The 15,173-nt window shown below is 42.1% G+C and overlaps 1 protein-coding gene and 1 long non-coding RNA gene across 5 annotated transcripts; both read right to left on the reverse strand.

Moving 5' to 3' along the window:
* Window positions 1-1,521: 1,521 nt before the first annotated feature.
* LOC107304611 lies at window positions 1,522-5,525 on the reverse strand. Of its 2 annotated transcripts, XR_001550691.1 has the most exons (5): window positions 5,250-5,525; window positions 4,211-4,277; window positions 2,165-2,193; window positions 1,831-2,050; window positions 1,522-1,749 (listed from the first exon to the last, which is right to left on the reverse strand). It is a non-coding gene; the product is annotated as an uncharacterized LOC107304611 (long non-coding RNA). The 2 variants fall into 2 exon arrangements; XR_001550690.1 differs by lacking the exons at window positions 4,211-4,277; window positions 5,250-5,525 and having other exon boundaries at window positions 2,165-2,734.
* Window positions 5,526-5,960: 435 nt separating this feature from the next.
* LOC102713380 (probable potassium transporter 9) lies at window positions 5,961-10,565 on the reverse strand. Of its 3 annotated transcripts, none has more exons than XM_015839824.2 (10): window positions 10,517-10,565; window positions 9,818-9,977; window positions 9,501-9,735; window positions 9,151-9,396; window positions 8,993-9,046; window positions 8,280-8,540; window positions 8,114-8,166; window positions 7,900-8,023; window positions 7,521-7,775; window positions 5,961-7,161 (listed from the first exon to the last, which is right to left on the reverse strand). In XM_015839824.2, the coding sequence occupies exons 2-10, from the start codon at window positions 9,854-9,856 to the stop codon at window positions 6,071-6,073; spliced, it is 2,358 nt and encodes a 785-aa protein (XP_015695310.1). In that variant the 5' UTR covers window positions 9,857-9,977; window positions 10,517-10,565; the 3' UTR covers window positions 5,961-6,070. The 3 variants fall into 3 exon arrangements, with proteins under 3 accessions (XP_015695310.1, XP_006658131.1, XP_006658130.1); XM_006658068.3 differs by lacking the exon at window positions 10,517-10,565 and adding an exon at window positions 10,145-10,498; XM_006658067.3 differs by lacking the exon at window positions 10,517-10,565 and having other exon boundaries at window positions 9,818-10,111.
* Window positions 10,566-15,173: the final 4,608 nt, after the last annotated feature.

Genomic DNA, 15,173 nt, shown 5'->3' on the forward strand with positions numbered 1-15,173 from the left:
ACCCGCGATCCGAAATTAGATGGATATTTATTCTATTAGAGTATGAGCTAAATATATTATCCGTAGATAAGTAATTGGACAAATACTTTCACCCGATGGGCACGCGGATGTGAAAACGTTCTTATGATCCCCATACCCGTTACCCATGGGTAATAAATACCCGTAAGTTTAAATGCATGTCATAGCCTAATATCATATTAGTCTAGTCTAATTAACCAAAATCATAGGTATTTAAACCATCCATATATTTTTCATCATACTATATAAATGTGTGATGCCCTAAGTATCTAGCGTCTATGCATATGCTATATGGAAAATATGATATTTAGATTGTTTTAAACTTTTGTGGGTATATGGGTAACCCGATGGGTAAGGTTTACCCAAGCGGATATGGGTATGGGAAAATTTTCTTACCCGTGACAGGTATGGGTATTTTAATGATACGAAATTTTACTAGTGGGTATGGTATTGGATAGCAATACCTGATGGGTATTTACCCATTGCCATCCCTAACGGTGTCTGTTTTGTTTTTTGACATAGCATCAGACCATTTTTTTATTATTGTGTAAATATATGAAAAAAAATATTCCATACTTAGATTTATGATAAAACAAGTAAATAAGTAATATTTACAATTTTTTAAGCAAAATAAATAGTTAAAAATAATACCAATATCTGTTAAAAGCGAAGTGGATAGATAGAGATGACCATCTGGGATATGTCACGTAGACGCTGATATATGTAGATAAATTGCCTAATATTTCCCAATCATATCAGCTCTGGTGTAATAAGTCAGTTATTTAACTTCAATTGTGTTCTTTTATAGATAAATAATAAAATATAAAAGATTATCTAATTTTTTATAGTTATGTATTGGTATAAATGATAAAATCAACTACTTTTTATGTACTTTACAAAGATAAAGCGATGAAATTCTTATAAAAACTTTGTTTTAAGAAACTGTTTAACAGTTCGAAAAACATATTAAAAAAACCAAGAAATAATTTGTTGATAAGTTAAAAAAAAACACATCCTTCCTTAGACATCAAAGATAGAGGTCTAAAGTTCGAATAGTCCACTTCTATTCCACATATGAATATGTATCCTATAAGTTGCATGGCACTGACCTGTTTGATCCCAAGCAAATAAAGTGGTCTTTTGCTGCATGTGTATGTAAAGATGTCGTGTTAAGGAGAATGTCTACCCTAATTTGTCCCTATATTTTCATATACCAGTAGCTTGTTTTTAGTGATCTAATTTTCCTATAAGAAACCGCTCAAGTTTTTAGTGAGATGTCGGATCTTTAAAATTTAAATGTTCATAAAGATATGTACTTTACTACAAATGGCAGTTCATTTTCTCAGACAATAACAGAACAATGGCGATATCAAGACGCAAAAACGTAAAACTTCGAAAAGCACTACTCCATCTGGTTTCAAATATGTCATTTGATATTATTTACTTTTTAAATTCCATGGTTCATCCTTTTATGTAAAAATTTTAATCTTAAAAGTATGCTATATTAGTCATGCATATTTGTCATAATTACAATCATATAACTTCCATTAACTATGAACTAACTGTATAAAAATTATAAATAGTCAAAGTAAAAGCACCAATGATTTTTGCACAGCCAAGACTGACCAGGGCATCAAGGGTTACCTTCCAGGCATTTATCTTGTTTGAGGGGAAAAAAAGTTAAGCCTCGGTTATGAAGGAAAGCTTGCGATGTTCATAGCCAAATTAGTGCTGCGAAGATGTTAATTTTCAGATGCTTTTTTCTGAGAAAGAAGAAAAAGGAACAGCAATAGGTACTAAGGTTGTTTTCACCTTGGAATGAATGGACAGAGGATGACCAGATTTGATTCTCTTTTTTCCAGGGATACACAGACACCACTCGTACAGGGGAGACTGACATATCACCTTGCCTTCCTAGAAATTGATACCGGAGAGGGACCATCTTATGTCGTGATCAGTAAGGATCCATCAACACCAATTGAGATTTGGGTCCCAGAGATGAATGCGACGTCCGTCCGTCAAAGTATATATACTGCCCAGTACCAAAGTGGTTTATTTGCTCATTAAGACATTATTATGCTGTCTAAGCTATGAGTTTCAATGAAGATAAGTACAGCAGCTCTATCAAAGAAGTAACCAAACCTACCTTCAGCGGCTGTTCTTCAGCCCAGGATTCTGAAATGGAGAACATTAGCATGTGAAGGGTGAAATAGGAACAACAAAAAGATAAATGAATGATAGTAATGGTGGGACAGTAGGAGCATGGGCCAATTGTTGGTATGTGGCAAGTCTCCCTCAAGCTCTCTGCTAGCTCCCGTGACGATCCACAAGCCGCTGCACGATGCTGTCGCCGTCTCTCGAGCTGCAGGTAATTCTACTTTGGCTGCTTGTTTGCGGTGGACGAACGGCCAAAACATGGCCATTCTAAAATCATTTTCTGGGTTCGGTTTGCTCTGAACATTTCAATCTGTTGAACCATGCGAGCATTTCTGTTGACTAACTGCATTCTCTGAATCAAAAATTCTGTAGGCATGCTAGATGTCTGAAGAATTGCTGCTGTAATCATGACTTGCTCGAACCTTAGAAGCATCTGAATCCGAATAACCGGTTCCCGGGAACGGGTGATGCTGTGCTGCTTTCTCCCGGGCTGTATGTTGATCCATTTGTCCTGTGATTAATCAGGGCCAAAAAAGAAACGGTACACTAATTGCAATCAGTAGGTCCAACCTGCATCGAAATAGTGATTGTAAGTAAGTTGATGATAAACTCTGTCCATCGCATGTTTGTTTGTCGCAAGAATAATGGCTAACAAGTCCAAGTACGTGTCAAATCAACAATAGCAGCATCTAAATACGAGCAATTAGGCCGTACTTAACCACATGGTTTATTATTTGCTTGCACTAATTTATGGACTTCGACAAGGCAGAGAAAAACCCTGGCCCTAAAATCTTTACTCGACATAAATATGCAGGCTCGACAAAACACTGAATTGTACCTTTCAGAGCTTCTGAAACCGATACGCAAGATGAAGATCCCCTGGCGCCTTCGATGCAGGCAAAGAGAGTTGAACGGACGGTGGCCGTGGCATACGATCCTCGTCTGGCCCCACATGCCATGCTGTCCACGTCGACGAGCCCCATGCACCCACGTGGCAAAGGTGGGCCCACTCCTCAGCTCTTGGTTGAGCTGATTCTGATACCGTGGGCCCTCTTTCGTACTGTGGCTCGACACATGTACCGGTTCTTGATTGGCCCCTTGAGACTGACCCTGAACAGCTCACCATCTAACCTCATGTCACCAAGGCCTAAAACAGCGGGTTAGTTGAGCTGAGCATCTCAACAATTTAGCTTCAATCGTTTTGACAAAATCTGAGGGAACTTCAGATTGATTACAAGATCAGAACCACTAGTGTAGTAGAATCTCTTGAGCTGTAACTCAAATTTTCTCAAGATAGTGTGCTTTGCATTTATTCAGACAAAATAATGGACGGAAAAGCAGGACAAACTGGACAATTTGACCTCAAATGCCTGGATCCAGTGTTCCAGAGCTAGGTCCAATTTTTCTCAGAAACTTCTGCATATTGGTGATTCTTGGACAAGCTATTCTGTGCCATACTATTATCAAATTGACAAATTGAATAGGGAACAAGTCGTTTTCAGCAACTTAGACTAAATAACTGACCTAACAAGACAATGGAGACAATAGGAATCCAATTGGGGCCTAATCATGTTCGCAAACGTTAGACTTTCTTATTCAATTGTTTCCTGTCTGAATCAGTCGGCGAATTGAAATTGCCCTAGGAAATATCTGCATTGCTTCATATTTCATGCACGGGTATTACATCATTCAGCCTAAATAAGAAAGGCACTAAGCTTTCACCATAGCATAAATAAGTTTTATCAAATGATGTCACAGTTCAGAAACTAAACACAGTTGAGTTGTTATAGACTTCCAGGAACAAACGATTTACAGATAATCATGCCAGGAAACTATACTTATTATCTTGCTGTTTTACAGTATCATCAATTCATCGTTGTATTAAGAACATCTCCGTAGGTACAAAATGATGTCATATATGAAAACGTAGCACATATAGTTAAGTGATAGTATAGTTTATAAGTCAAGGGAATTAAGAATGTGAATTTGACCTGAGGACAAGAACAACGATGCAAAATGTAGAGATTGAATGTACCTAATCTTGTTGTTCATACCCAGAACCATCAGACAAATTAAAACCAGTCCCTTCGTGGCGCTTTCACCTGAAGCAAGCAACTACGGCTAGAATAAACATGGAGGATTCATAAATATATTCTGAAGTTACGAGAACATCAGGAGTTGATGCCTTTCTGATTGATTAAAACATGAGACAAAAGAAACTAGTTTGTACCAACACAACCATTTTATATTCTACCCTTGCATAGAGAATATGATGATGCATTACATAACTCTCCGTATTACGGTACTAACTCCATAATTGCCAATTTTTAATGCCCGTTTGTCACAAAAACTCTTGTGCTCTGAAGTAGCTAGTAACTGGAGAAGGCTTCTACTAGTAGTCTATTCCATCACCACATGTTCAGTTCCATAATGCAATGCAAAGACAAAGGAAGATTGTCATGTACTTCGATTAAGAACCATTGTGCCATTTGATAGGAAGTTGTTTCATCGTAACAGTTTCTAATCACACAACTGTTCAAGGTGCATTGCATAGCTTAATTGTCATACTTGTAGAAAAGTACATAACTCTTCAGAAGTTCAGATCATTCAACGTTTGGAAAGACCAGGGTCTTGTCTTTTTCTAACCGTGTAAGAGTAAAATCAACTCAGAATGAAATACAGCATAAAGTCAGTGAGGTGTGCCAGTTGCTACTTGCTAGCACTTCTACAATCAAATATCACCTCCTACCATGCCAAAATTTTTAACCTCGTAGAAATGCGCTTAAACAAGCAGTCCTACTGCTATTTTTTTTACTGGGCAGAATGTTCTTCGTCTTTAACACTGTTTCACGTTATAAAATTTAGAGTTAAAAGATCTTATTATAATATGGAAGGGAGAAAGAACTGTTAGTTGGGTTGATCCAGAAATAGCTTGAATCAGATTACCAGAATCACACTCTTAAAATCGGAACACAATGCTACCGCACACTAGCAATTACCGAAACAGGGAAGGAATTTCATCAAAGGACCAAAGGGCTAGAGATCAGTAACCTGAATCTTACCCAACTACTCACCGTTGCTGTCTTCCCGAGGCTGAACCCAAACTCCAACGCACCCCGGCCCATTCTAGGGCATGCTCCGGCGCTCCCGCCACGCAAGAGTTCAGATCGAGGCGGAGAAGACGGCCGGATCAGATGAAAAATCACAGCAGTTTAGCTACCCCGGGTAGTGTAGATCTTCTCATTTTGGCTTCTCCCTCCGCCGCCATCGATCGAGCGTGAGGATGCGCTAGTATCCCGCTCCCCTCATTTTTTTTTTCTCTCGGAATTTTTTGTGGCGTTTTGATCATGAAATCAGACGAGATGATGCGTGTTTTTCTTTACTTTCTGAACCTTTTAAATTTTAATTTTATAAAATTAATTCCTTCTAAAACGTATGTCAATATCTGAACATTTTAACTATGTCACTCCGATCGAGTGCGGCTAAATAAGAGAATGGACTAACTTTTACTGGGCCGCAAGCGGGACGAATATTTAATGGGCCTAAAGCCCGTTTCGAGTCGTGAGTTCGCAAACCATTTCACTAATGGGCTGAAAACTCCATGGACCTTGATCTAAGCCCACTCTAAGCCCATATTGTATTACATGTTGGTAGCTCATGGGCCTCACATGGGCCAAATTTCGAGACCTCTCTCATAAGAAAGTTCGTGGCCCATACGAGCTAGGAGGAGCTGTGCGCCATCTCGCCGATTTCACGGATCAAGAATTCAAAACGCACCGGAAAAATCGGAGAAATTTTCGCCGAATTTTGAATCTGCTTTTAGTATACAAGCAGATCGAGAGAATACATTTTTACAGGGGATTGGACTATTTTGATCTCCTCGCCGTCGTCGTCGTCATAGGACGTAGACCATGCCGACCTCGAGCAGCGACGCCGGCGGCACGCGCAGAACCACGTCGGGGCCGCGGCAGTTTCGCCGGAGGAAGTTGTACCCGACGCCGACGGCGAGCTTCTTGAGCAGCGACGACCCGGGCTTGGTCTGGACGTGCGAGTGCCCCAGGATGAACGCCGTGCCGGCCTCCCTCGCCTCGCACAGCTCCTGCAGCTCCTCCAACACGCCCTTGTCCACCTCCGGGCTCGCCGCCTCCACCACGAACCTCACCTTCTTCTTCACCGACGGCGTCGAGACCTCGACTATCCCGTTCGGGCTGTTCTCCACGCGCGTGTCCACGGAGGACACGCCGTCGTGGGAGGCGTCGACGTCGTAGCTGAGGTGCCGCCGGAGCGGGTTGCTCCCGATCACCGTGAGCGCGTTCTCCCGCTCGTACCGGTCGAGCTGCTCGCTCCCGCTCCCGCTCCCGGCGTCGCTGTAAAGCGCGTCCAGCTTGATGAAGGTGGCGAGGCTCTCCACGAGCTCCGTCTCGAACGAGTCCACGTCCTGGTGAACGTCGCGGTACCCGTACCGCACGATGCACCGGTACGAACGGTGGCCCGCCGGCCCGACGCGGCCGACGAGGTAGCGCTCGGCGGGGAGCACGTGCGGCACTGGGACGGACTTGACGCAGACGAACACCAAGACGCGGTGGAACGCCGGGAGGTTGGTCACGAAGCGGGAGAAGTTGGCCGGCACGCCGGAGGTGAGGTCGGTGTAGACGAGGCCAATGCCGGGGACACGCACCATGCCGAGCTTGTCGCCGAGGGCGAGCAGCCACTCCAGGGTCACCTTGTTGTGCAGGTCGAACTCGTACTTCTTGATGGTCGTGTGGTGCCAGATGAACATGACGGCCACGAGGATGAGAGCCAGCATGATCGGCAGCCAAGCGCCCTCCCTGAACTTGATCAGCGATGCCGAGAAGTAGAGCGCCTCGATGGAGCCGAAGAAGAGGAAGAAGATGAGTGCCAGCACTGGACTCCGGTGCCAACACAGCATGATCACCAACGATGCCAGGCACGTCGTCACCAGCATCACTGTGATCACTGCCAAGCCTGCACAGCAACTCACAATCTAAGCGCCACAATGGAATTGTAATGCAAATGTGTTGCAGAAGTTCAGAGATTCAAATGCAAGTGAGTTGCAGAAGTTCAGAAACTCTGATTCATGTGTTGCAGAAGTGCAGAAATCCTAATGCATGGAGTTGCAGAAGTTCAGAAACTCTGATTTATATATGTGTTGCAGAAGTTGAGAAGTTCTAATGTATGCAATGCATGCCAGTTGCAGAAGTTCAGAGCGCATGGTTTGATCAGTTTATGAACACTGTTTTTACCGTGCGATATATATTTGAAAGAAGTGAAAAACCTTGAAATTACAGTGAAGGATAGCTGATAGGCAAGTCATGTATACTCACCAGATGCATTTCCCATATGCTTGGTATCGCGGAATCCGACAGTCACAGCAATGCAGAGGACCATGAGCAGCCAGTTGATCTCAGGGATGTAAATCTGGCCATGGATTTTCTCAGATGTGTGCACAACTTTCACTCTCGGGAAGCAACTGAGGGACTGGCTCTGGTTGATGATGGAGAATGTTCCACTGATGATTGCTTGGCTTCCAACAACCGATGCCAAAATCGCCAGCACAAGAACAGGCCATCTTACACTTTCTGCATTTTGCACAAGCCAAAAGAAATGCTGTTACTTCAGTGCCCACTGATACCTCAAACACTAAGCAGTTAAACTTCAGAAGCATCAGCTGCTATAATGTTCTTTTCGGAAAGCATGAAGTACCTGGGACTGAGATATAGTACCCAATTTGGTAGGTTGAGTCCAGAGCATGGTGTTGCGATAAATACGCAGCTTGGCCCATGTACCCCAAAATCAATGCAGGGTATACTAATGTAGTGAAAGCAAGCTGCAAAAGCAAGGTTCAGAGTTGTGATTGACTGAAAAATTGGAGTGAATGAGGAACAAAGGGACTGAAATACAAGACCGGTGAAATTACCTGGATTGCAGTGTAGGAGAAGTGACCAAGATCAGCAAACATTGCTTCAGATCCTGCAGGGCTAAACATGTCAGAGTTGCTAACTTCATCTATTAGCCCATTAGCTTAGAACTGCTCAAAGGGAAGGGATGAACTTTATCTCAGCAGAGGTGTAACTGCATTTTACCTGTCATGCAAAGTAAAATTCCCCCCAGAGACATCCATCCAGACTTCCTAGTCTTCTTCAAGAATTTGAGCATGTAATAGGGATTAAGAGCATGATAAACTTGAGGGTTCCAGTGGATGATATTGTACAATCCAAGCACGCTCATGCAGATTAACCAGGCTAGGACTATTGGTGCAAAGAGAAATCCAACACGATGGGTACCATAATGCTGGAGCGCAAACAGGAACACCAGTATGACACATGTTATCGGAATGACAGCATCTGCACACAAAACACAAAAAATGAGCATGGAAAGGCAAGTATGAATATGAAGTTTACAGGTGATGTAGAATTAATGTGCTAGTGCTAGTACTTTTTCATTAAAAGCTTCCATCTTTCTCTCTTTCAGATTCTGTTTATGACAAATTTATAATCCAATCATCGTGATATAACCCTGCTAAAGAACTTATAAGTGGTCCCTATTGGCAGAACTACATCCTCTAATTCAGGTAACTGACAATTGTGGTTACATCTTATTATTTAGCAGTTTGTACAGTTTGGGGCTATTTTGTACTTTTCATCATTACCACCAACAACGATCAACCCAAAATCTTAACAATTTTGCTAGGCTACTGATATCATCAGAAATCATACATGAACCAACTCATGAAGTTGGTCTGCAAAACTTAAAACAGAAAAGCAATTCCACTTCAGAATTCAGACTTGAGACTTACATTCATGCTGATCCCTGGACAAGGAGAGCTCAAGCCCTGAAACCGCTGAGAATACTGCAACAGAGAAAACAAACATCAGAGAGCAAATGTAAGAAACCGAGAAAAAGTAAGCAACTTTGGAAGAACGGTAACCGAAGAATGAACAGTCTGACGATTACCGGATATCGCCGGCGTGAGGACGCCGTCCCCAATGACCATACAGGTTCCAATCATCACCATGATCAGCAGAGCAGTCTGCAGAGACTTGTGCTTCTCAAGCCACTCCTTGATTCGAGACTTGTTGGCAACTTTGGGCGGGCACTCCAGCTTGTACGTGGAGAGCTCCTCGTCGGCGACCTGCCTGTTCGGGAGGAGGCTCACATTGGCGTGCCTGCAGATCAGAGAGTAGAGCGCAAAAGTCCCTCCTGCCAAATCCAAATCCATAGCACAACAAGAACACCATGAGCTTGTCAGTCATCAAGAACAAGCTTCTGAATCTTGCAGTGCAGCAGGAGGGGGGGGGGGTTACCTTCGCCGTTGTCGTCGGCGCGGAGGACGATGGAGACGTACTTGATGAGAGGGATCAAGGTGAGGGTCCAGAAGACGAAGGAGAGGACGCCGAAGATCTCCTCGTTGGTCTCCGAGTGCGTGATGTCCTCGGCGAAGGTGCTCTTGTACACGTACAGTGGGGAGATGCTGAGGTCGCCGTACACCACCCCGAGGCTCTGGTAGGCCAGGAGCAGCGTCGTCCGCCATGGCTCCTTCTGCAGCAGCAAACGCCATACGACTTCAGCATTGGTTCGAGCGAGCTACAGGATTGAGGTTCTAGCTGGAAAAAGCTCTGACCTTTCTGGGTGCCATGCCTCCCCCAAACTCCGGATCCATTTGCTCAGCAAGAAACTGCTCGGCCAACGATGGTAACTACACTATGCTTTCCTCCAGCTCCCAAGAGAGAGAAAAAATTGATTGAATCAGATAGAACACACTATCATTTCTTCAACAGATTCTGCAGGCGAGAACAAGATTAATAACACATACGGACAGACACACCTGAAAACAAGCTGGAACTGACAATGCATGGATTGCAGTAATACTACTAGGTAATCAATCGAAAGAATCAAGCATAAGCTCCAAAGAAGAGGAAAGGGGCTGGGAAGAAGCAAGAAGGCATACCGCAATCGCATACATATCCAACCAAAGGTGAAAAGATGCAGGTGGAAGGCCCCTTGAGATCACTAATTGGAAGGGAGAGAGACAAAGGTAATGGAAGGAAGCGATACAGACACGTGTGGTAAGGGAGAATCACAATTATAAATCAATCTCGCTAGTGCTCAGTTGCTCACTCCCCTATCTAGATGAAAAGAGATAAAAATCAGACTATAAACTGGGGAGGATAAAACCAAGTTGCATCTCTTGTGCATAATATAAATCGATGGATGGATCAATGTGCAGGCAGGTAATTTAACGAGAGCTTTTTTGGGGGATCGCCGAATGGAGCAGCCAAGCAGGCCATGTGGGTCCAAGTACAAAAGCATGTGAACTCACATTCTCTCAGTCGCAGGCAGCGCCGACTCCATGAGCTTTTGCTTTCAGAATGCAGGCCAGGGAAGCCTCCCCTAGATCACTACTGCTGCCGCACTGCGTTAATAGTGGAACTCGCATTCCATCTTCCAACCTTTTCTTCTTCCTAGCAATGCAAAAAAGACCCAACCTTTTTTTGGGTCAGTTCAAGTTTGGCAGGAGGACAGGTCCAAATCGACAAGAAGGAACGGATGATAACTGATTCTTTTTGGAAGATGGAATGGAGCAATAGCAGCATGTCAAGAGACCTGCTCAAGTATCATACTTCTTCCTGCGCCTCGAGAGAAATGTGAGAGTTTTACCCATGCCAAACCTTCATGTAAAGTTACGAAAGCGAGAGCATAGTTCTTGATTTACAATCAAATGCAGTGGCTGCTCTAAAATTGCACCCCTTTTTTTATATAGAGGATACTTCTTGATTGATTAGCTAAAAAAATGTCAGCTATGCTCCCGAAATAAGGTTAATACCCAAGAGATTACGTTCCAATTTTTTTGGCCTTTCTAGTTTCTACTACTCAATCTGCAATAAATTTCTGAAGAAACAAGGAAACAGTATAGGGCAGAAAAGGCATTCCCCTGGATGCATATCCACAGACGATCTCAGTTGGGCCTTCCCCTAGTTCTGCATCTCAACTGCCAAACAAGCGAATCTTTTAGGAAGACGACCAGAAGAGGATTTGAAGAATCGATAAAATACAACCCTGATGAAACAGAAAACATTAATACAGCCGTGCCGGCCACACAAGTTTGTGCAGCTGTTTCTCATCTTTCGCCAGTCAGATAAAGAATTGGATACACGATTAGAAAGAATCAAGCAAGTACCAAGAACACATGGCTATCTCCTCGAGTATCCCGCGATGTGCCATCGTCGATGTCTCGATGATCCGTTTCACCACATAGTAACCGAAGCGAATCGTATCCGGCACTCCCAAACTGGTAATATTTTTTCCAGATCAGATTAGTATACTCTTAAGTCATTTGGATTAGTTTAAATTAAACTTGGATCAACTTTATAATAAAAAAATACACTAACATCTATAATACTAAATTAGTTTCATTAAATATATTGTTATAATATCTTCATCATATAATATAAAGGATATTGCAACAGATACGGTATAATTTATTACCTCCCTTTTAGGTTATAATATATTTATGGTTTTCCTATATTCATACGGATACTTAAATTACTAATGATTAATGTGTGTATATCTATATGTGTAAATCATCAAGAAAAATCTATTTAAAACAAATAATACTTTATAACCTAAACAGAGGGAGTATTCTGTAATGAAAATGTTTAATAGTTTTCTATAAATTTAATTATTAAACTTTAAAATATTTGATTTAAGACAAATATTAAGAGTACTGAAATAACTTACTCCAATATAAGAGCAGGTACAATAGCAGGCTATAAGCCAGCTATAAATATATTTTAAAGAGATAAGAGAAAAGAAAGGTGAGCTACTAATTTATAGTCAGCTGTATACGGACCTACGGACCCCAAGACAAAATGTGTGTATGACATGCGGAACCATGTATTGATGTTTTATAGATAGATATTGTATGAATTGACTATTAAATTAACTATAGATGAATTGAAGCCAGTATTTGACTATATTATAGAACTTGCTCGAGTAAAACAAATGGAATAGCGGTAGAACCTGACATGATAGCCTCCGTTTCATCCAATGGATAAAAAGTGTCGGATCGACTAGTGGTCCAATTGATTTTTTAGGCATAAATTAAGATGAGTGAGGCTATCGAGTTCTCCACCGGCGGCGGCAATCCATCAAAAACGTTAACATCCGCCGCGTCGTATCGGCAAATCCATCTCCATCGTTTCTATCAACGTTGCTCGTCTACTAGGCAAGGGGAGGCACATGGCTGCGTCTGGGCTGCATCGCACCGCGTGCCACCAACGATAAAACGACCAGAAGAGTTAACTGGCCCTACTGTTGTTTTGTTAAGAACACGGTACACCTCCAAGACCGCCGGCAAGATAACGAAGCCACTGTGAACAAATTTGCTTCAAAGAGAAGTTGAACATAGGACCTCAAATGCTACTAAAGTCTTATGTAACTATTAGGCTAGACTCTTTCGTAACTGACTCTACTGTTAGTAGAGTGTTACCCATCCCCATGCTTTTAATCACAAAAAAGAACGATGTAATATTCGTTGTATTTTAGATTTTATATTCAAAGTTTTGAACTGCATTAATGTACTATAACTGCGACATGTTAAGGAAACAAAATAAATAGAATGTAGAACATAATAAAAAAATCAAAAAAAATTCTTGACACGTCTAGAAAAATAATGCAAACTTGCATTTATTTTTTGGCATAACTTTTTTTACACGTTTACAAAGTAGAAATCATGTTGCAAACAATCTCTTGGTTTTTCATATTTATTTTCAAAATGGAGCTCCAAATTATGAAGTAAGCTTAGTCATTTCCACAAACTCTCAAAACCTGATAGCAATGGAAATAATGTACTATTTGCAGATTTTTTAAAAATAATTTTCTATCTTCTTCTTTTAAATTTGAATTCAAACTAAATTTATTTAATCCTACCAGTAATTACCTCATCAACGTTGCGATAAGTGCGGTAGGGTGATCCCTGATAACGATGAACATGTCAACCACTACATATCTCTAGCTTTAAATAAATAAATAAGTAAGATCTCAATCTGATAACGACACAGTAAATACTGTTTCCCTGAAGGCTGTAACGAATGCATCACCAAAATAGTCCGGCGGTTGGTCCAATGGTCCCCGAAAACTCGCCATGTTTTCCTGTGTCTCTGCATTGACGACGGTGCTGCAGATGACAAGGACCGGATTGGCATCGCAAACTCCTGCCATCTCTGCTCCCGTGCATCCATCTCACATGGCTGCACACAGGACAGAACATGCGTTGATGCACGATCAGAATGGCACTTTCGGCGCTATGTATCCATGCTGGGTTTGCAGCAACCATGCATATGTATCCACATCTACAAGGTCCCGATCGTACGCGTGTTGGGGTTTGGTGACACTCGGTTGTGGTTTTGGTTTTGGTTTGGCTGACCATGCGTGGAGATGCATGCGTCTGTCTTCACTGGCATTAGTTCGGCAGCCGTGCCTGTCCATGCGCATGTGAGGCTTTGGAAATTTGCCGTGATCCTAGAGGACAATAGGGTGATGCTCACGTGTCGCTGCTCGCCAGCGTCGTTCTTTGTTTTGGACAACCTCCACAGAGGCGCACTGTGTTGCTGTGGCTGCGAATCGACCAGATTAAGGGTCAAATCCATTCACTGCTTTGGCTACTTGCTGTGTTTCTGCACAGGTCAAGTTGGTAGCCCCCCCCCCCCCCCACCCCCCGGTGGCTGTAGAGCATGTAACACAAATTCCTATCTTTTGTCGTGCGAATTTTGGACCATTGCATCTGCATTTAAGTTTTGTACACGCTTATTTAGGTGGTTATCTTTTGAAATTAAAAAAACAAAATAACATACTTATAACATATTTCCAGCGATCTAACACCCTCTTCTCCTTTCTCATCACTCTCGTGCCCTTCCTCTAACTTCAAAAGCATCTCCATCAGTTTATCTAAATTTATTCATTCATATCTTTATTTAGATGATTATCGAAAATAATTTCATCATTCATATCTCTTTATACTTTAACAGATCATTCATATATGACATCATCATTTCTCTCCTAATATTGATTACATCCAAATATAGAGTATAGAATGGATGTCCTGCTGGAGTTCAATTTTTGTATTTTATCTTCTATTTTCAGGATGAGGAAATAGAATGAATGTACTACTAGGGATGCTCTAACTTGTTGGTCATATATCGGAGTTGGCCTGATACCGTCATCTCTGGAGTTAGAGGCAAGCACGAATCATTGTGCAGAGTTGATGGTTGACGATTTTACGGTAACCCATTCCAAATTTCTGTCACATGAAAGTTAGCAATTCCCATGTTTTGAATTAGAGTTTGGTAGATTCTTCTTCCTCCGAGTCCAACTTCCGTTGAGATTCAGCCAGTCGCCTACTTACGAAGATGTGGCCTCGAGCTCGTTCAACAGATTTGGGGGATCCTTTCCAACTGTCACTCGACACACTCATTTCGTGCATGACGAATTATTTTCTTCTCCCAACCATTAAGCAGCCTCCATTTGTGTACGTCTCTACGATCCATTGACGTCCATCAACAGATTGTACTGGGAAATGGTCGAGTCCAAGATGAACAAAATGGCTTTCCAAGATGCCAATCTGAATAAAATTGTACTAGCCCATTTGTCTGAAGATGTACGCAACCTAGCGCATCTCAGCTGGGTGCTCTGCACTGCGCCAAACCCTTGAGCATGCACAAGCCTGGCTGCTCTATTATGGGTTTCTAACCACATTATCTATGGGTCCCTCTTAGATGTTCTTTCTCCAATCTTGGATTAGGGAATTAGGAGATATTCGCAACTTGGTTTCATTATGGGGCAGCTCAAGCGTTAACAACTCCCGTATAAACCAAAATTTTGAATTTTCAATCCTAAATTGTGAGTTGATTTTGGGTTTTTCTTATCGAAGTTTATTTTTCAAGCTTGACTTTTATATTACTGAAAATACATATATAAAT

This window comes from Oryza brachyantha, chromosome 7 (assembly GCF_000231095.2).
Source record: "Oryza brachyantha chromosome 7, ObraRS2, whole genome shotgun sequence".
NCBI classification, from domain to species: domain Eukaryota; kingdom Viridiplantae; phylum Streptophyta; class Magnoliopsida; order Poales; family Poaceae; genus Oryza; species Oryza brachyantha.